Source organism: Rhinoraja longicauda, chromosome 25 (assembly GCF_053455715.1).
Source record: "Rhinoraja longicauda isolate Sanriku21f chromosome 25, sRhiLon1.1, whole genome shotgun sequence".
Classification (NCBI taxonomy): Eukaryota; Metazoa; Chordata; class Chondrichthyes; order Rajiformes; family Arhynchobatidae; genus Rhinoraja; species Rhinoraja longicauda.
The window spans coordinates 23,803,192-23,824,676 of NC_135977.1; the positions used below are offsets into that span (position 1 = coordinate 23,803,192).

A 21,485-nucleotide genomic window follows, 5' to 3' on the forward strand; every position below is an offset into this window, starting at 1 on the left:
AAACAGGAATTGAAATTTGTAAGCAGATTGGAAAGAAAGACACAATGTGCTGGTGTAACTCAGTGGGCCGGCCGGCATCCCTGGAGAACATGGATAGGTGACGTTTCGGGTCAGAACCCTTCTTCAGTCCTTTGTTCTGGCCCAGAATGTCGCCTATCTTTTCCTTTGTGTCTATCTTTGGTATAAACCAACATCTGCAGTTCCTTGTTATAACAGAGCTTTATAACAGAGCTTTATTTGTCGTTCGGTACCGAAGTACCGAACGAAACTACATATTGGAAGTGAAAGAAGAGTTTGGGGGGGGGGGGGGGGGGGGTGTTTGAGAGGGCTACATCCCACCTTCAGGAGACCAGTGATAAATCACACAAGGCTGCCACTGTCCGCATTTCAACTATCAGGTTGCAGTCACATGTTACATGCATGTTATATTAGAACTGTCTTTACACCCCAACTCAAATATAGAAGTTGGGAGGTGATGTTACAGTTATATAACATGTCCGTAAGGCTGCATTTAGAGTATTGTATTCAGTTCTGAGCACCATGTTATAGAAAAGTTTTTTGTATAGTTGGAAAGGGTACAGGGAAGATTGACGAGGATGTTGCCAGGACCAGAGGGACTGACATATAGGGAGAGGTTGAGCAGGCTGGGACTCCTGCCTTGGAGCGCAGGAGGATGAGAGGTGATATTATACAGGTATAAAATCATGAGATGAATAGATTGGGTCAGATGCAGAGTCTCTTGCCTAGAGTAGGGGAAGAGGACCAGAGGACATAGGTTTAAGGTGACGGGGGAAAGATTTAATATGAATCTTAGGGGGTTTTTTTTCTCATAAAGGGTGGTAGGTGTAAGAAACGAACTCCAACCAGATTCCCCTTGATGTTGGCTTAAAAACCGCCCGAAAAATCAAGTTGTGATAACTTTTAGCTGTAAACATGGTAGGTTTAATTACAAAACTGTACAAAACCCTGGACAATATCACTTACTCAAGGAAGTATGAGATGGGGCTTTTTGATTGATTGCACACAATATTTCACGACCAAATTTATACCTTGATACCTCAGAGATTAGGGAAGCATATAAAAAACTGTGTTCATAAACTGGATGGATAAATTTAGCATCAAGAAGCCACTCAAGCTATATTCCAGTCAAAAGTCTGGAGTATGCATTTTGCTTGATCAACTATTATGATGCAAAAATGATAAATATTTATTTTGAAAAACCTATCATTCTCCTATAATATTCACTAATTACAAATACCTCCCCCTCTAGCCATTATATCATGAAGCAGCATATCTGGAGAATTACATTCAAGTGTCAACCTGACCAAAGACATTTAAAGCAAGTTTGCAGTCAGTTCGAGATAAGTCTCCTTCTCTGCGTTCTTGGAATGGTGTTTATCCACATATTCTTTGGCTTTAGTCACAATGCATTCCTTCAAACCAGTTTCACTGATCAGTCTCTTTGATAATTCAACAAATTCCTGCGAAGGCAAATAAAAATAATTTCATTTTGCTCAGCCTCCAAGTGAAATTTTGTTAAACGTATAAATGAACAAATGATTTAGTTTAGTTTAGAGGTACAGCGAGGAAACAGGATCTTCTGCCCACCGAGTCCGCACCGACCAGCGATCACCCTGTGCACTAGTTCTATCCTTCACACTGGGGATAATTTACGGAAGAAAATTAACCGACAAACATTCGCGTCTTTGGAGTGTGGAAGGAAACTAGAGCACCGGGGGAAAACCCACGCAGTCACAGGGAGAACGTATAAACTCCATACAGACAGCACCCGTAGTGAGGATCAAACCTGGGTCTCTGGCGCTGTAAGGCAGCAACTCTACCGCTGTGCCACCCCAATAGAAAATTATTGCTCCATTCTAAAGTAGAATACCTTTCAAGCATTTAAATATTCCTCTGGTTTCTCTACATTTTATTGTTTTTGCTTTTAATGACTGTATCCCCCTACTATGAAAATTAGCTGATCCACATTTCAAAACCCTTAGCCACATATATTTAAAAAAAATACACATCTCTTTCTTTACAACACCCAGTAGCCATGCCATCATTTAATTATGACCAAAGATGCCTAGATTATACAAAAATAAACTAGCGTACGGTAAGATATGACTCTTACAAATCATACAGGAGATTGAGAAATTAGTGTCATGGTGTCAAAGCAACCACCTTGCCCGTAACACCTTCAGTTGGTTGTTGACCAAAGGAAAGTGGGGTGAACACAGACCAGTTCTCATCAATGGTGCCTCGGTAGCGATGATTTTGCCCTGTGCATGAGGATTCTCATGAATACCTACAGATGCACTTTGGAATGCATTCTAACAGAATGCGTCGATGCCTAGTGCGACAACTGTTCTTGACCCCCCCGAACCTGCAGAGTGGTGAACACAGCCCAGTCCATCATAAGCTCATCACTTCCTTCCATCCAGTCCATCGTCACGGTGGCAACAGGAAGACTGCAAGTATCGCCAGGGATGCCTCTCACCCTGGTCTTTCTCCTTTCTCCCTTCAACCTTCAGGGAGAAGATACAGGAGCTTGAAAGCCCAGACACCAAGACTTAAGAACAGATTCTTCCTCACAGCTATCAGACTCCTGAACCAATCACCTCATTCACGCCCCATTTTCGAGGTGCTGCCACATATTCTTACTCCCAACTCTACCTTATTTGGACATCCTGTTTTTGCAATATGACGTAGGCAAGTGTTCCACAGTAATTTTGAGACATTATAACTGCCATTTCTCTTTATAGACATTTATTGTTGGTCTACTGCTTGTTCAGTATCGTTTCTTCTTTGCAGTGTGCTTTCGCTTAATACCAAATTCCTGCCATGGCCAGATATTTTCCAGTAACAGTAATATAGGATCTTTCCTGTAATAGTTTTAATTTGAAAAAAAACCCTACTTGAATTTGCAGTAACATTCGAATGAACACAAGAAAAAGAAACTCGTTATCTACAAAACACATGCGATATGTCTGGCCTAATCAAACATAATGGAATTTGAGAGTGTCGTTAAAGATAAGTGTTATTGAAAACAGACAGTATTCATTAATTCAATTCCTTGCACTATTATCGAAGGAACAAATGTAATTACTAAGTACATTCTTATTTAACTTTCTTTCAATTGACCAGCTTTTTTTTCCCATTTCATTGTCCAGAATTAGATTAAAAGTACATTTAATATTTCTGTAGTTTTATGACAGCAAAACGTCTGTAATATCAGCAAAGTTATATTAATCCTCAACCCCAACAGGAAATCGTTTGAAAAAAAACATGTTCTTGAAAGTGGTCTTTAATATAATATGAATAAAACAGGGCAGCACAGTGGTGGAGCTGCTGTCTCACAGAGCTAGACACCTGGGCTCAATCCTGACTCCAGGTGTTGTCTGTGTGGTGTGTGCACGTTCTCTCCATGACTTCATGGGTTTCTCCCCATATCCTAAAGACGTGAGGGGTTTGTAGGTTAATTGGCCTCAATAAAACTGTACCTAGTGTGTACAGAGTGGATGAGAAAGTGGGATAACGTGGAAACTGGTGTACATGGGTGATCGATTATCGGCGTGGACTCGGTGGGCCCAAGGGACCGCTTCCATGCTCTATCTCCAAACTAAACATTTTGTGATAATAAAAATCTCAACGGAAGTGGGAATGACATGGAGATGCCAAAGGACAATTGGAGAGAAGATTGAATTGCAAACTCAACTTGGGAATTGAATCCAAAGCCAAGTGTGTGAACAATTTGGTTCAACCCTAGAAAGTGAACGGCAAAAGCGATGGAATTAAAGAAAAGGAGATGCTAAATGATTGATCAGATCAAACTGTAATCTATTAAACTGTAATCTATACGAGACTGGATGTCAGGTAAGCACTGAAATGCAAAGACACGTGAAAAGACTATTGCTCCTACAGTTACTTGGAAGTTGAGTTATATCTTTGCATGAAACTGTGGGAAAAAAAGTGTCAAGATATATTCTTAGGGAATAGTACAGGGGTAAACGGGTGAATAGTCAATAACAAATCATGAGTATTGTACATGGAAATAAAGACGTACTTGCAAAACTCTAATACATTTTATCTTATTGCATTGTTGTGAGGACATTGTGGAAAGTAAACCAAATGAACAATTATTAAATAAAGGAACAACTGCATGCAACTTCTTGGAAAAATTGAAGGCCCATATTTTGCAGGTTACATTCAATATTTGCCATAGTTACTCTATGTAACTGACTGCAATGTTGAGATTTCTGCATTTATGAAAGGGGTTGACGTCAATGAAGGAAGGAAGTGCCACAAGTGTAAGGCACAAGTGATTGTAATTTAAAGATACAAAATGCTGGAGTAACTCAGCGGATCAGGCAGCATCTCTGGAGAAAATGGATGGGTTACGCTTCAGGCCAATACCCTTCTTCAGACGGTCTGAAGAAGGGTCTCGGTCTGAAGAAGGGTCTCGATCTGAAACGTCACCCATCCATTTTCTCCACAGATGCTGCCTGACCCGCTGTTACTCCAGCATTTTGTGTCTATTTTTGGTGTAAACCAACATCTGCAGTTCCTTCCTATACGTAATATAAAGATACATTGATAATAAATTTTAAAATTCGTAGTAATCATTCCAGATGTAATTAACAATGGCTTGTTAATTTGTTAAATGTTTAAAAGTGGTTTAAAGCACTTTAGATCTGAATGTCTTTAACCTTTTGTTTGTTCGATTTTGAATGTTTATAAATATCTTTTGATACTGATAGCTCTGGTCGATTCAAGGCATAATGGTTGTCATTTTTTTGTTGTTTGCAGCAAATTTTGTGCAGTTCTTAGTGATGTGGATGCTTTTTACAATGAGGAAGCCTTTTATGATATCCAGTGCCTCAACACAAAGAATTGGGATGAATGTGAAAGATGTTTGCATTTGTTTTAAACCAAGGTCAGTAACAATTACTGTCAGCAATGATAATATAGCATATAGTATAGCACATATGATTTAGTCTGTTAGTATTTGGTTTAGTTTAGAGATACAACATGGAAACAGGCCCCTTGGCCCACGCCGACCATTGATCTCCCATTCACTCTAGTTCTATGTTATCCCACTTTTGCATGCACTCCCTACACACTAGGGGCAATTCAAAGAGGCCAAATAATCTACAAACCCGCACGCCTTTGGGATGTGGGAGGAAACCGGAGCTCCCGGAGGAAACCCACGTGATCACAGGATGAACGTGCAAACTTCACACAGGCAGTCCCCGAGGTCAGGATTGAACCCGGGTCCCTGGTGCCATGAGGCAGTGGCTCTACCAGCTGCACCAGTGTGCTGCCCTTATTGTTTAAATTGGGCAGCACACTGCCTAACCAAATAATCATGTGAAGGATAGATAATGGAATCAGCAGATGCAACAATCATGTGAAGGATAGATAATAGAGTCAGCAGATCTGAACTGAACAATGGTGCTGAGAGAAGATAAAGATGTTTACTGACCAAGTGTCTAGCATGATTACATTTTGTCAGGCAGGGCCAGATAGTGTCTGACAATGAGATAGATGGGTAGATATTGGGCCTGCCTGCTTGCACCAGCCTGTTGTTTGATAGTGGAAGTGGTCTATAGCCCGGAGGACAGGAATTTCAATCAACATCAACCCACACACTCCAGTAGGAAACCTCTGTGAACTGGCCACTTGAGATCAGGCAATATTTGTAATCTCCAGGTAAACCAGGGTTGTAACAGTAAAATCCATTAGTTTGACAAGACTCTGAGCTCTTAATTATTATTATTTTTTTGTTGCAGAATTACCTGCACAGCAAATTTGGGGCGGCACGGTGGCACAGCGGTAGAGTTGCTGTCTTACAGCGCCAGAGACCCAGATTCCATCCTGACTCTAGGTGCTGTCTATACAGAGTTTGTATGTTCTCCCTGTGACCGGGTGGGTTTTATCCGGGTGCTCCGGTTTCCACCCACACTCAAGACGTACAGGTTTCTCGGTTAATTTGGCTTTGGTAAAAATTGTAAACTGTCCCTAGTGCGTAGGATAGTGTTAGTGTGCGGGGATCGCTGGTCGGCGCGGACTCAGTGGCCCGAAGGACCTGTTTCCGCACCGTATCCCTAAAACCAAAGCTAACTGCTAACTTAAAAGCCTGACCCAGAGAAAGAAAATTGTGTCTGGTCAATGAAGCCGAGACTAGTTATTGAATCTGGGTCTGCACAAATTGATTGAGAGACTGATTACTACAATAGGATTCCTCCAACACCTCTAAACCCAATAAACAGACGTCCTAGAAGTATCCACAGAAAATGGTTCAATGAATAATAGTAAAGTCTCATAAATAAACTACAGGCCTCGATATGCAATCAAGCCTAATTTGATTCATCAGTTTGGGATTGTGGAAAGGAATTGCTAAAACTATTCCTTGTAGTCACTAGATGGCATGGTTATATAGGTTTTAAATTCTGTCCTTGATATTAGCACAAACACCAAATCTGTGATATATTGTGGCTTAAGCTGAGCTTCAATTATTTCAAAGTGTAATCTTTCTCAGTTACGTGAAGTTTACAGGGGTTATCAGTGGAAATGAGTGTAAACTGAAAGTATTGGTGAAATATTCAACCCAAGGGATCACAATTACATACAAAGTTATTAAAATGTACAGCTACAAAACAAAAATACTATTTTCAACTCTCGAGCTAACTTAGAAAGGGTTTACATTGGTCAAAATAAGTAGTACTTTATCAGGAGCAATAACCTGTAAGCAATTGCAGAAAATAGAGAAAATGCATTTATTCACAAAATGCTGGAGTAACTCAGCAGGTCAGGCAGCATCTCGGGAGAGAAGGAATGGGTGACGTTTCGGGTCGAGACCCTTCTTCAGACTGATGTCGGGGGTGGGACAAAGGAAGGATATAGGTGGAGACAGGAAGATAGAGGGAGATCTGGGAAGGAGGAGGGGAAGGGAGGGACAGAGGAGCTATCTGAAGTTGGAGAAGTCGACGTTCATACCACCGGGCCGCAAACTGCCCAGGCGAAATATGAGGTGCTGCTCCTCCAATTTCCGGCGGGCCTCACTATGGCACTGGAGGAGGCCCATGACAGAGAGGTCAGACTGGGAATGGGAGGGGGAGTTAAAGTGCTGGGCCACCGGGAGATCAGTTGCGTTAATGCGGACTGAGCGCAGGTGTTCAGCGAAGCGATCGCCGAGCCTACGCTTGGTTTCGCCGATATAAATAAGTTGACATCTAGAGCAGCGGATGCAATAGATGAGGTTGGAGGAGGTGCAGGTGAACCTCTGTCTCACCTGGAAAGATTGTTTGGGTCCTTTGATGGAGTTGAGGGGGGAGGTAAAGGGACAGGTGTTGCATCTCGTGCGGTTGCAAGGGAAAGTGCCCGGGGTTAGGGTGGTTTGGGTAGGAAGGGACGAGTGGACCAGGGAGTTGCGGAGGGAACGGTCTCTGCGGAACGCAGAGAGGGGAGGGGATGGGAAGATATGGCCAGTGGTGGGGTCCTGTTGTAGGTGACGGAAATGTTGGTGGATGATATGTTGGATCTGCTGGCTGGTGGGGTGGAAGGTGAGAACGAGGGGGATCCTGTCCTTGTTGCGAGTGGGGGGAGGGGGAGCAAGAGCGGAGCTGCGGGATGTAGAAGAGACCCTAGTGAGAGCCTCATCTATAATGGAGGAGGGGAAGCCCCGTTTTCTGAAAGGTTTTATCTCAACCTGCCGTCGTGACATCAGCCGCCTCAAATTTTCCACTCCCCTGACTAACTCCAACCTCTCCCCTCCTGAACGTGCAGCCCTCCACTCACTCCGCAACAACCCGGACTTAATAATTAAACCCGCTGACAAGGGAGGGGCTGTGGTAGTCTGGCGTGCTGACCTCTACCGCACCGAGGCCAGACGACAACTATCAGACACCTCTTCCTACCTATCCCTGGACCATGACCCCACCGATAAACACCAGACCTTCATCAGCAGCACCATCACCGACCTCACCAACTCCGGCGATCTACCCCTCAGTGCCTCCAATCTCATAGTTCCCCAGCCCCGCACGGCCCGATTCTACCTCCTACCCAAAATCCACAAACACAACTGTCCCGGCAGACCCATTGTCTCTGCCTGCTCATGCCCCACCGAACTTATCTCTACCTACCTCGACTCCATCCTAATCCCCCTGGTAAAATCCCTCCCCACCTACGTCCAAGACACCTCACACGCTCTCCATCTCCTGGATAACTTCCGGTTCCCAGGCCCCCACTCCCTCATTTTCACCATGGATGTCCAGTCACTCTACACTTCCATCCCCCACAAGGATGGTCTCGAAGCCCTCCGTTTCTTCCTCGACCGTAGAACCAGCCAATCTCCATCGACCAACACTCTCCTCCGCCTAGCAGAGCTGGTTCTTACCCTCAGCAACTTCTCCTTTGACTCCTCCCACTTCCTCCAAACCAGAGGCGTAGCTATGGGCACTCGCATGGGCCCTAGCTACGCCTGCCTCTTTGTCGGGTACGTCGAACAATCCCTGTTCCAGACGTACACTGGCCCCATCCCCGAACTCTACCTCCGCTACATCGACGACTGCATTGGTGCTACCTCTTGCACCCATGCAGAACTCACTGACTTCATACACTTCACCTCGAATTTCCATCCTGCCCTTAAATATACCTGGACTATCTCTGACATCTCCCTCACGTTTCTGGACCTCACCATCTCCATCACAGGAGAAAAATAGTGACGGACATTTACTACAAGCCCACCGACTCGCACAGCTATCTGGACTACACTTCTTCCCACCCGGTCCCCTGCAAAAAGTCTATCCCCTACTCCCAATTCCTCCGTCTACGCCGCATCTGCGCCCGGGATGAGGTGTTTCAGACTAGGGCTTCTGAGATGTCCTCGTTTTTCAGAAAACGGGGCTTCCCCTCCTCCATTATAGATGAGGCTCTCACTAGGGTCTCTTCTACATCCCGCAGCTCCGCTCTTGCTCCCCCTCCCCCCACTCGCAACAAGGACAGGATCCCCCTCGTTCTCACCTTCCACCCCACCAGCCAGCGGATCCAACATATCATCCACCAACATTTCCGTCACCTACAACAGGACCCCACCACTGGCCATATCTTCCCATCCCCTCCCCTCTCTGCGTTCCGCAGAGACCGTTCCCTCCGCAACTCCCTGGTCCACTCGTCCCTTCCTACCCAAACCACCCAAACCCCGGGCACTTTCCCTTGCAACCGCACGAGATGCAACACCTGTCCCTTTACCTCCCCCCTCAACTCCATCAAAGGACCCAAATAGTCTTTCCAGGTGAGACAGAGGTTCACCTGCACCTCCTCCAACCTCATCTATTGCATCCGCTGCTCTAGATGTCAACTTATTTATATCGGCGAAACCAAGCGCAGGCTCGGCGATCGCTTCGCTGAACACCTGCGCTCGGTCCGCATTAACGCAACTGATCTCCCGGTGGCCCAGCACTTTAACTCCCCCTCCCATTCCCAGTCTGACCTCTCTGTCATGGGCCTCCTCCAGTGCCATAGTGAGGCCCGCCGGAAATTGGAGGAGCGGCACCTCATATTTCGCCTGGTGGTATGAACGTCGACTTCTCCAACTTCAGATAGCTCCTCTGTCCCTCCCTTCCCCTCCTCCTTCCCAGATCTCCCTCTATCTTCCTGTCTCCACCTATATCCTTCCTTTGTCCCACCCCCGACAATGCATTTTGTGAATAAATCGATTTGTACCAGCATCTGCAGTTATTTTCTTATACTACATAGAGAAAATGCATCCTTGTGAATAAGAACTTTACAAATCTGAATGTTTAATACTTTGCAAGCATGAAGGATGGGTTGTGAAAATTGCTATTGAAGTTTGCCACATTGAATGAGGCCACAGTGTTCATTATATCAGCAGCAAATCCCTGCCCGAGTTAGCCAAGATGAACCCTATTGCCCTGTTCTCTGCTCAATCTTTATCTTCCACTAATTTAAACATGTATCCTCATTTTCCACAAAAGATCCAGCCCTAATTAAGTCCTGCGGGGAAAACATACTACTATTATGCAACAATGCTGCTTAAAATATTTCATTCTTGCCGACAATAACAGATTTGTTTTGACAAATTTAAACCAAAAGATCTCTTGCTGGTGAAATATATTATTCAGTCTTTGGAAACGTCTATTAACGAGAATGATGTAATAATTAGAAGGAGCTGTGGCCTTGGAGCTCACGTCTGCTCCACTATTCAATGATGTCAGCGGATCCTAGAGGTTCAGTCTACTCTTGATCACCAACTCAATTTGCCTCGCACACAGATGCTGTCAAACGATCATGTATATGGATAACTTGACACAGATTGTTATAGTATAATGTATATTTAGTTAACATTCAATAATAGCATGTGTAGGAAAAAAACCTGCAGATGCTGGTTCAATAATACCATGGTCTATTGCTTGGAGGATTACTTAGAGGACAGGCCCGGGTGGTGCCGGAGGTTGGGTTTGCGGTGGGTGTTCGAGGTCGGTCGGGCCGCGCCGCCGAGAACAAAGAGGGACCCGGCATTGGGGACCGTCTAGAGACCGAAGAGGGACACTGGGGGGGAGGGGGCACTGAGAACAAAGAGGGACAATCGGGGACTATATTGAACACTGTGACATTTGTCGGTGCCCTCTACCTGGCGACTCTTTGCATACTTTGTGTACGGTGTGCAAAACTAAGAATTCCACTGTCACATGTGATAATAAAGTATTAATCAATCAAGATTCTACATTTAGAGATGACAAAAAAAGTCACTTTGGAATTATTGCAGGTATCATTATGTATCACCAGGTTTTAGATGGAATGAAAACAGAATGGAGGTCATTTTCGACGGCTTGCCATTGAAAATTTAAGACCTTCCAAGATGGCCCTTCAGCTGAAATGTCTGTTGTCTAGTTGACACAGCACCATCTTGGGTATGGAGGTACGGCATTCACTAGGTATGGTGGTAATAGGGCCGATAAGGAGCAGATTGCTGTTCAAAACTGTTACTGGCACTTGTTAGGGAGGTTGAATGCCATTTTATGCACCATGTTCTGCCCAATAACAACCTACTGTGTCTGTAAACGAGCTGTGGCAGAGCAATCAAGAGTGTGTTAGAGAAAGAATGACATATAGTGTTGGAGTAACTCAGCTGGTCAACCGGAATCGTTTCAGAATTCCAGGGCATTTCTCTGCCTGGCCTCTTGTTGTGTCCCCATTCATCCTGCAGTCAAAAAGGACCTCCAACACAACCCTTCCCTCTGACGAAAATGCATTTACTCATCAGAGAACATGGAGAGGAGATGTTTTGGGTTGGGACCCTGCGCTGCCATCTTGTGCCCTGTCACTTTCAGCTCCGTATAGATGAGTGAAAATGCACACTTCCAGATTCAGGGTCAGTTTCTTTCCAGCTGTCATCAGGCAACGGAACCATCCCACCATTAACTGGAGAGTAGTCCTAATCTAGTATCTTCCTTATTGGAGTCCCTCAGACTTTCTTTGATCAAATTTAACAGGACTTTATCTTGCACTAAATGTTATTTACGTTATTCTCTTTATCATATATTTGTACACTGTGGATGGCTCGATTGTAATCATATATTATCTTTCCGCTGATTGGTTAGCACACAAAAGCTTTTCACTGTACCGATAAACTAAACTCAACTCAACGATAGGTCCTGACCCAAAACGTCACCTATCCATTTTCTCCAGAGATGCTGCTTGACCAGCTGAGTTACTCCAGCAGTTTGTGTCTTTTATTGTAAATCAGCATCTGCAGTTCCTTACGTCTGCGTTTACATCTTTTCATGTAAAGTCTTGAACCTATCTGATTCGTATCAGTTTATTTTCGGTAAAATAAAACTAACTGTATATGACTACAGTGTGGAATATTTATTAAAATGTGATGTGTGCCTCTAGTTTGCAAATACTTGGATTTCAACAAGAAATAGGAAAAGGAACAAAATAGATTGTGGTGACACCATGTGATTTAGAATTAGTGTAACCCTACCAATTTTTTTGCTAAGGAACAATAAGTGTATTTGCTCGTTAGCAAAATTCTCTCATTCCTTCTACTGCCCAGTAACAGCAGAACATACAATTTCCTTTTCCCAAGCCCGATTTGCACAATTAAGATGAAAAGACAAATGTATCCATTTAATCTTTGTGTTTCTCTGCACAGATACTATCGAAATGCCCCATCTGTCTGTGAGCATAATAACCCATCAATCAATTAGATTCTCTTAATTTTAATTCATTTAGTACATCAAGGCTCGTTATCTGATATACATTGGGTAAAATTAAACAGATGCTGCCATTAATTCTCACCACAACTGCAGATCAGTTCCTGAGTGTTTCTTTCTGCAGCCACACTATTCCAAAGTTATCACAGAAAGCTGTAACGCCATTTTGAGTCTTTGCCCAAAAATGTACAACACAACAATTGTCAAAAAGACGTTGCAAAGTGCCATCTAACTGCCTGCATGATTGCTGCATTTGAATTTACCGAGTCTGAAGAAGGGTCCTGACCCGAAAAGTCACCTAACCATGTTCTTCAGAGATGCTGCCTCACCCGCTGAGTTACTCCAGTACATTGTGTCCCTTTGTGTAAACCAGCATCTGCAGTTCCTTGTTACTACTAGTGCAGTTACTTCTTTAGTCCAATATTAAAAAAGAGAGGTAAACCAAATTGGAATATTTTCACAAACTTTAGTATTGCTCTGATGTAGAGATTAATAATGCTACCAAGTATGGCAAATACAGTTTTTATGTTGTGTTCGTGGCACTAGAATGTATCGCAGATATGGTTTTCACAGTATAATCTCAACTACATGGACGTCATAACATGGGCCCAACAACCATCAGGCTATTAAGCACTACAACCTCCAACTAAGCCCCAAACTACATTTTTTCATCTTTGCACTATTAATGTTTAATTGTTTTTATATACTGAAGTTTTTTGTTGTTTATTCTGGTGCATACAGACCACTATGTTTACATGCTGTACTCTTCTATGTTCTATATCTGTTGCGCTGCTACAAGTAAGAATTTCATTGTTCCGTTTTGGGACATATGACAATAAAACACTCTTGACTTGATTAACATGGACAATTCTTTGATGTTCCATTGCCCCATTAGGTGCATTTCAGCAGGGATGGAAACGAGATAACATGTCTTCTGAGTTAACATGTGGTAAAATTGGTCCGTTGGAGGTGGCGAAAATGTCCGAGGATTATGTGCTGGGTGAAAATGGTGGAACATAATCCTCTGACATTTTCACCAACTCCAATGGGATCCCACCACCAGCCACATCTTCCCATCTCCACCCCTTTCCACTGAGACCGTTCCCTCCGCAACTCCCTGGTTAACTCATCCCTTCCCACCCAAACTAACCCCTACCCAGGTAGATCATAAAGTCATAGCCATAGAGTGATACAGTGTGGAAACAGGCCCTTCGGCCCAACCTGCCCACATTGGCCAAAATGTCCCAGCTACACTAGTCCCACCTGCCTGCATTTGGTCTATATCCCTCCAAACTTATCCTAGCCATGTACCTGCCTAACTGTTTCTTAAACATTGGGATAGTTCCAGCTTCAACTGCCTCCTCCGGCAGCTTGTTCCATACATCCACCACCCTTTGTGTGAAAAAGTTACCCCTCAGATTCCTATTAAATCTTTTCCCCTTCACCTTGAACCTATGTCCCTATAAAGTATTATATTCATGTCATTAAATGCATTTTGACAAATGTGCCAAGCATCAGTTTGTTACATTATACACTGGAAAAGAGCCAAACTCTGATTCGAATATTTGAAATCAAGGATTATTAGCATGCTCCTTATTTAAAACGCCAGTTTTGAAATTCATGGCTTATATATTATGTGAAGCAAAGAAACTGTCAGTACTTTCAATAAATAAATGTCATATACTTCAGAACAAATTATTTGCTGGCTATTAACATTCAATAAAGTTTCCAAAGTGTAGGAAACTGCAAAGGAAGGTTATCTACTTTGAAGCAAAGATGAGGAAAATAATTTATAGACTAAGTACTTCACTCTTCCAATTTTAAAGACTATCCATTGTAACACTTAATCTCATGAAAGGACAGAGCAACGTTTCAATAATTGTTTCTTTATGCGTACTGCATTTTAACAAAAACAATTCCAATCAAACTAGAATACAGGTGGAAATAGCAAGATACAACCAAAAATGGGGTATAGACTGTTTACCTGCAAAATATTTGGGATGAAAAACTCCAATCTAATTTAGTTTAGTTTACTTTAGAGATACAGCATGGAAACAGGCCCTTTGGCCAACAGTACACACCCACAAGAGGTCAACTCGAACACTAGCACTATCCCACACACTAGGGATCATTTACAATTTCTACCGAAGCCAATTAACCTACAAACCTGTATGTCTTTGGAGCGTGGGAGGAATGCGCAGCACCCAGGGAAAGCCCGGGTGGTCACGAGGAGATCGAACAAACTCTGTACGCACAGCACCCCTAATCAGGATCAAACCCGTGTCTCTGGCGTTGCAAGGCTGCAACTCTACCGCTGAGCCATCGTGCCACCCCTGTGAATTATCTATCAGAATTTAAGCATAAATCAGACGTGCTGCTTCAAATATTCACAACAGTTTTTCGAATCCTTTGCTGTAAATTCAATTATACCGGAGAAGTTTCTGACTCTTAAGCAGCACTGCAGCTACCTCGAAGTGCCAGTGACCCCGATTTCGATCATGACCTTAGGTGCTGTCTTTTTTAAGTTTGCATGGTCTCCTTGTGAATGTGTGGGTTTCCTCCGGGTGCTCTGGTTTCCTCCCATATCCCATAGATGTGCAGGTTTGTAGATTAATTGGTCTCTGTAAAATTGCCCCACATGTGTAGGGAGCAGATGTGAAAGTGGGAAAACATAGAACTAGTCTACCACAGACTAGTTCAATTGCCAAGGCAATGGATCAACTATCCTTTAATGGGATTGGTAACGATAGACACTTGGTGGTCAGCATGGACTTGGTGGGCTGAAGGGCCTCTTTCTACGTACATCTTTGAGGTATGAGTTGGTTACAGCAGATAGGGAAACTTCATTAAAATATATGACAGTAAACAAACAAAGTCTAACATTTAAACAAAACTAAAATATATTTAACAACAAATATGTATTCCTTTTGATGGCACAAAAATCGAACAGAAAAAAAAGATGGTGCAATCCTGGCTAAAGAGAAAACTAAGGATAACGTTAGATGATGTTGTCGGGGCTAATTGGCAAGACTATGGTTGTTTATTCGCAAAAGAGTAGGGTGAATGGAAAGGGGAGATTTGATACAAGTATATAAAATCCTGAAGCTTAGGCAGAGTGAGCTGAGAAGAAAGAACTATTTCATTTAGCAGAGTGAGTGATCAATAACAATGGAGCATATGTATAAGATATTTTGTGGAAGCATCAGAAGGGAGTCGAGGGTTTTGTTTTCCCTGCTTTAAAGTGTGATTCAAAAAAACATTAAATTTAAGCACTTAAAACAACAGCCCAAGAGTTGAGAAATGGGGTTAGGCAAAATAGCTCTTTCACAGCTGGTGTTGACAGTGCCGGTTGAACATTTCTTTGTTGTAAGTTCCATGAATCTATAAAGACAGCTATAAAACAATGAAAAGAGAAGACCACATCAGAAGGTCTCAAAATGTAAATCCAGTGCAATGGTCGGCAAAGCTTCAATTTTATTGACCTGGGGATACAGAAGAAGATAGGAAATGGAGGGTGGAGGGCCCTTGAGCCTGCACTGCAATTTAATAAGATCTTTTAACATGGTGTCACTTTTTCTACTAATCCCATATCTTGACCAGATGTAAATCTGCACACACATTACAATTAGTCCACTCTTTTAAATCTCTACTGCACTGTGGATGGCCCAATTATAATCTTACATTTTCTTTCCGCTGACTGGTTAGCATGCAACAAAAGCTTTTCACTGTACCTCGGTACATGTGACAATAAACTAAACTCAACCAAACTTTTTTCTCCTAATATCCAATAATCTAGTTATCTAGACATTGAATTTTTCCAGTGGGAGGCATCACAGCCCTTTCAAAGATCTGTATCGTCTAAATGAAAAAAAAATCAGTAGATTTGTCAAATACAATTTCCCCTTTCATAAATCCTTTGTGACCCTGCTCAATCCTATTATATTTTAAGTGCCTGGTTACCATTTCTTTAACAACATATTTAAGGAGCTCTATAGTTTCCTGTTTTTTCTCCCTTATTTTTTAAATGGTGGGGTCACATTTATTACCTTCCACTGACTGGCAACTATTGGAAGATGACTATTATTGCATCCATTGACTCCATAATGACCTTGTTCAAAATGTTGGGGTACAGGTCAATAAGTTCTGGAGAATCACCAGCTTTCAGTCCCAGTAATTTCTCTAATTCTTTATTTAAGGTAATTTTTTTCAGCTTCTCACTCTGTGCGGCACAGTGGCAGAGTTGTTGCCTTACAATGCCAGAGACCCGGGTTCGATCCACACTACGAGTGCGGTCTGTATGTTCTCACTGTGACCGTATGGATTTTCAGTGGGTGCTCTGGTTTCTTCTCACACTCCAAAGGCGTCCCCGTTTGTAGGTTATTTGGCTTCAGAAAAAAATTGTAAATTGTTCCTAGTGTGTAGGATCGTGCTGGTATATGGGGTGATCGCTGGTCGGCACAGACTCGGTGGTCGAAGGGCTTATTTCCGTGCTGTATCTCCAAACTAAACACTCAATCTAGACTGCTCTCTGCTGGTACTGGGTAGATTTCTATGTCTTCTTCCATAAAGCCAAACAATAAACATTTAATTTTTCTGTCAATTCCTTATTCCCATATATCATTTTACCTGACTCAGTCTCCAAGGTTACCACAGTAACTTGTACTGCTTTTCTTGAAGAACATTTACACTGTTTTCATTTACAGGGGTAGAAGGAAAAACAAAACCCTCCCTCTTCACCATCCTTCCTATTGTGTGGCAAATAGAATAGCAGACAATATACCAGTTGTAGGGTCCATGTAGTGGAACTAAATGGTTTGATTCTCTGGCAGAATGAGTCTAAATCCTGTAGGTCTTAAAAATCATTTACAACAATAAAAGATATCAATGTTGGGAGGAACTGCAGATGCTGGTTTCAACTGAAGATGGACACAAAATTCTGGAGTTACTCAGCAGAACAGGCAGCATCTCTGGAAAGAAGGAATGGGTGATGTTTCAGGTCGAGACCCTTTTCGATTCATCTGAAGAAACGTCACCCATTCTTTCTCTCCAGAGATGCTGCCTGTCTCGCTGAGTTACTCCAGCATTTTGTGTCTACCTTCGATGCAACATTTAATATTGTTTTTCCAAACCAGAATATGTCATTGATTAATAGTGCAGGAGTGTTTAGCAGAAATTATATTTTGTTCATAAACCATACCATAAATCCCTGGTATGTGAATTACTAAATGGACAAAATAAAATGAATGCTTAATGTGCGTTAGATAAACCATTAATATCACACCCACACAGGCAGCATGAGCCATAATCTCAATCCTGATCTATTCCTCTCATGATTTTGTACACTTGAAAATAAGATTTCTCTTTCCCAACAAACATTCATCACTCACCTGTGGATGGAAATAGAGAAGGCCTGTATGTTCATGTTTTACTATTGCTCTGTTACCAGGTATATTCCTTGCCAGCACTGAAACTTTAAGATCCATCGCCTACAGGATGGCAAAACAAAAAAAAGCATAAAGTTGCAAGCAGAGGCAATAAAAAACAAAAGCAATCTCCAAATTAATATTTGTTGTCTTGTCAATTTAATCCCAGAAAGACTACTATCATGACTTAATATCTTTTGCTGAGAACTTGGTGTGTGAATTTGCTATTATTATTGACGATTGAGCACAGCTCAATAATTAAAGGTACAATTTGATTCCCTTCGATACTGGAAAGGAACTGGCACTTAACATCAAGACACAGGTAATCCTAGAATATACCTCTGCTGACATTACAATGGAACAGTTAAAACAAAACAAAAAACATCCAAATTAGTAATCATGGAGTGATACAGCATGGAAACAGGCCCTGAGGCCTAACTTGTTCCCACCACCAACATGTCCCATCTACACCAGTCCCACCTGCCTGTGTTTGTCCCATCTTCCTCTAAACCTGTTCTATCCTGTCCTAACCCGCCCAACCTCTCCCTATAGCTCAGGCCCTCGAGTCCTGGCAACATCCTCGTAGAATTCCAATTCCAAAAATATAAAATTGCACAGAAAAGAAATCTCAAATGTTGCAAAGAACACAACCTCTAGAATTGTAGAAGACATCCCTTCGGAGATGGAGCTGTTTACTACAGCAAATGAGGCCCTCATGGCAGCATGCAGCTCTTCCTGGGGTTTCTCCGAAACTAGGTAGACCCCGTGGGCACTATAAAATAACAGAAAACCAGTCACCTGCGGTCCTTATAAAAGCAAATTCAGTGGGTGATTGCAAATATTACACTCTAACAAAACATTTTAACTTCGATCAAATTGAATTTCATGCCTCCAATTCTTTGAAATTTATGATTAATTTTTATAACGTTTGATCCATTAAGATGAGTAATGAAAAATTACATCCATTTTCAACAATCTCTGTACATGGGCTTTTATAACATGAGGCATTGAGTATACCAACAAAGAATCACAACAAAGCGTTATGAAACACAATTTGGGTCATAACCAGAGTCATGGCAAAACATTTTTAGGAATGACTTAAAGTATTAAAGAAGATGCAGAAAAGATGCATTAAAATGGTTCAATGGCGAGGGGACTTCAGTCATGTGGATAAACAGAGGTATCTTGTGTTGTGCCTTTTGGAACAGAGGATATTGAGAAGGAATCCGAAGGAGGTTTTTAAGATCATGATAAGTCCAGATAGAACAAATAGGGGGAAACTGTTCTTGCTGCAACATTGCCGAGGCTCTGTCACTCAGAGGTATCATACGCAAGAACCGGAGCAATGCTCTTTTTTTCTCCGCTCCTCTGAACTCCAATTTAAAGAAAGAAACTTAATGCATCAGTGCGAATTTCTACATTTCTCAACTTAATATTCAGACATGTGAAATTCAACAGAAGCCACAAATCCACAGGGAGGTTTTACTCCATACAACACAGTTGGAATCAAATTAGCTCCCAGAGGAAACTATCATGAAGGCTGTGAGGTATAGAAACTCTCAAAACTTTTCATTCAACACAAGCCCTTACAAATGATCATTCTATAGTCAACAGGATTCATATCAAGTGTGTAGGAAAGAACTGCAGAAGCTGGTTTATACCCAAGACAGACACAAAATGCTGGAGTAACTAAAATAACGCTGAAGACGGGTTCCAACCTGAAACGTCACCTATTCCCTTTTCTCCAGAGATGCTGCCTGACCTGCTGAGTTACTCCAGCACTTTGTGTCTATCTAGGGTTTATATCAAGATGGGTTTTTAGAGAAAACAAAACTTGGTGTCAAAAATAAATAACAAGTATTTCAGGGTTATGGTGTTATTTTGTCTATTTAGTAATTCAGATACCTGGGATTCATGGTATGATTTATGAACAAAATATAATTTATAATAATAGAACGAACTTACCCCTTGACTTTGGCTTTCACCTGCTGTGCAAACACCGGATCAACCTAAGATGAAAAACGAGTTAGCTAGCAGATAAAAGTTATTTTTTTCTCTTTAAGAATAAATCATGAATTATTTATCTCTTTCAAGCACTCAAGATCCTTACCAATTTTTAAAATAAACATTTGCAAATCCCTTTTTTCCGGCAGACAGCATCTTCTCCTCAACCAATAGCAGAACAAACTAGCTATTCATCTCACGAGCTCTTTAGGATTCAGCTGCATTATAAATCTGTTGCAATATTTGTTTACAAAGCCCTTCAACTTGAAAGCAATTTGCTGCTTGTTCAGTAAATTGGAATGGCTGACAAATGTACATGCTGGCACTTCTGCCTTCTACATCATTTACGCAATAAAAAGCAAATTACATTGATTTCCATCTTTTCCTGAATGATATTGGGATTGGTTTATTATTGTCACATGCACCAAGATACAGTGAGAAGCTTTACTTGTTATCCAGCCAAATCATTCTATTTACAAGTATAATCAATCCATATGCAAGTGTAAAGAGAAAAAAAATACCAGAGCGCAAAATGTAGTATTATGTACTATAGCATTACAGCTGCAGAACAAGTGTAGCTTAAAAAAAGCGCAAGGGCCACAGTGAGGTACATTGGAAGATCAGAACTTCACCTTCAACTTCCGCAGTTTGAAAACAGCAGGAAAGAAGCTGTTTCTGAACCCGGTGGTACTCGCTTTAAAGCTTTTGCCTCTTCTGCCTGACAGGCGTTATCAAAATATTAATGAAGTCGGGCTGAGTTAACAAGAAAATAGGAGCAAAAGTAAGCTCTTCAGCCCTTCGAGTCTGCAATTTGATACAAGCATGGTTTATCATCTATCTTGGTGTCATAGTCCTGCACTGGCCTTTAAATGACTACATTGTCTATTATGTCTGCATAATGAAATAACGGATGAAAATATTCACAAACAAATTAATGGCAGCAGAGAAACCAAAAATTTGCAATGCAATTGCATGCTTCTTGTATGGCAGAGAGCCAGAGAGACTTATTGGCAATATCAAAGTCATTAACAAAGAAAACACATTAGATTGTTTCCCAATCGGCTGAGACAGGACCATCTGCTGAAACTAAATGTAGTCCAACTTGCACATGTAAACCAAAATAATAAGGATATTTATCTCTGCAGATTAGCGATTCAAAGCAAGATTTTCCTCAAAGCTAAACCCTCTTTGAAAAATATTTTGCCAGATATGTCATGGCTGGTATTTCATCTGCCTTGACTGTTCTTTCTGATGTTTATTCTGTACATCCTTGCACTCCTCATGTTTTAACATTTATTTATTCTATCTTCTCAACTCTCACTTCATGGCTCAGCATCATGGAAGCCAGGAATCCATGCACAGTTAAACTATTCCATTCATGTCTTTTATAAAGAGTGAAAACGAAAACATCTCATGATGTTTTCATAAGCCAATTTAACAGTGATTGTGGCTTATACAGGTCGTTCAAAGCATCTTCAAAGTGCAAGTTGGGTGTAATGTGATTGATGAATTAGGGAAGATCTATATAATAAAACTCGTTTGTTTGTTTGTTACAAGCCAAAACGGTACACGATATCGCGACAATTTTAGGCCCACCTTACTCACTGTCGTCACTTTGGGGGCTAATGGAAGAAGTTTCATTGAAATCGGTGTTATATTTATAGTTATTCACATTTTAAAGTTTAAATCTATCTCCTAGGGAGGGAGGGGGTAGGGAGGGAGGAGGTAGGGAGGATAAGGGGGGGGGGGGTTAGGGGGATGGAGTGGGGGGGAGGGGAAGGGAGGGAGGGGAGGGGGGAGAGAGAAGGGAGGGAGG

At 41.9% G+C, this 21,485-nt stretch overlaps 1 protein-coding gene across 1 annotated transcript in view; it reads right to left on the minus strand.

The window, feature by feature from the left end:
• Positions 1–301: 301 nt before the first annotated feature.
• Positions 302–21,485, minus strand: part of glt1d1 (glycosyltransferase 1 domain containing 1) — a 52,685-nt gene continuing 31,501 nt past the window's right edge. The window contains exons 9-12 of the mRNA XM_078421162.1: positions 19,631–19,674; positions 18,317–18,437; positions 17,630–17,728; positions 302–1,481 (exon numbers count right to left, since the gene is read on the minus strand). Of these exons, the coding sequence (XP_078277288.1) occupies positions 1,335–1,481; positions 17,630–17,728; positions 18,317–18,437; positions 19,631–19,674 (411 nt within the window). The 3' untranslated portion in view covers positions 302–1,334. The remainder of the gene's footprint in view (positions 1,482–17,629; positions 17,729–18,316; positions 18,438–19,630; positions 19,675–21,485) is intronic.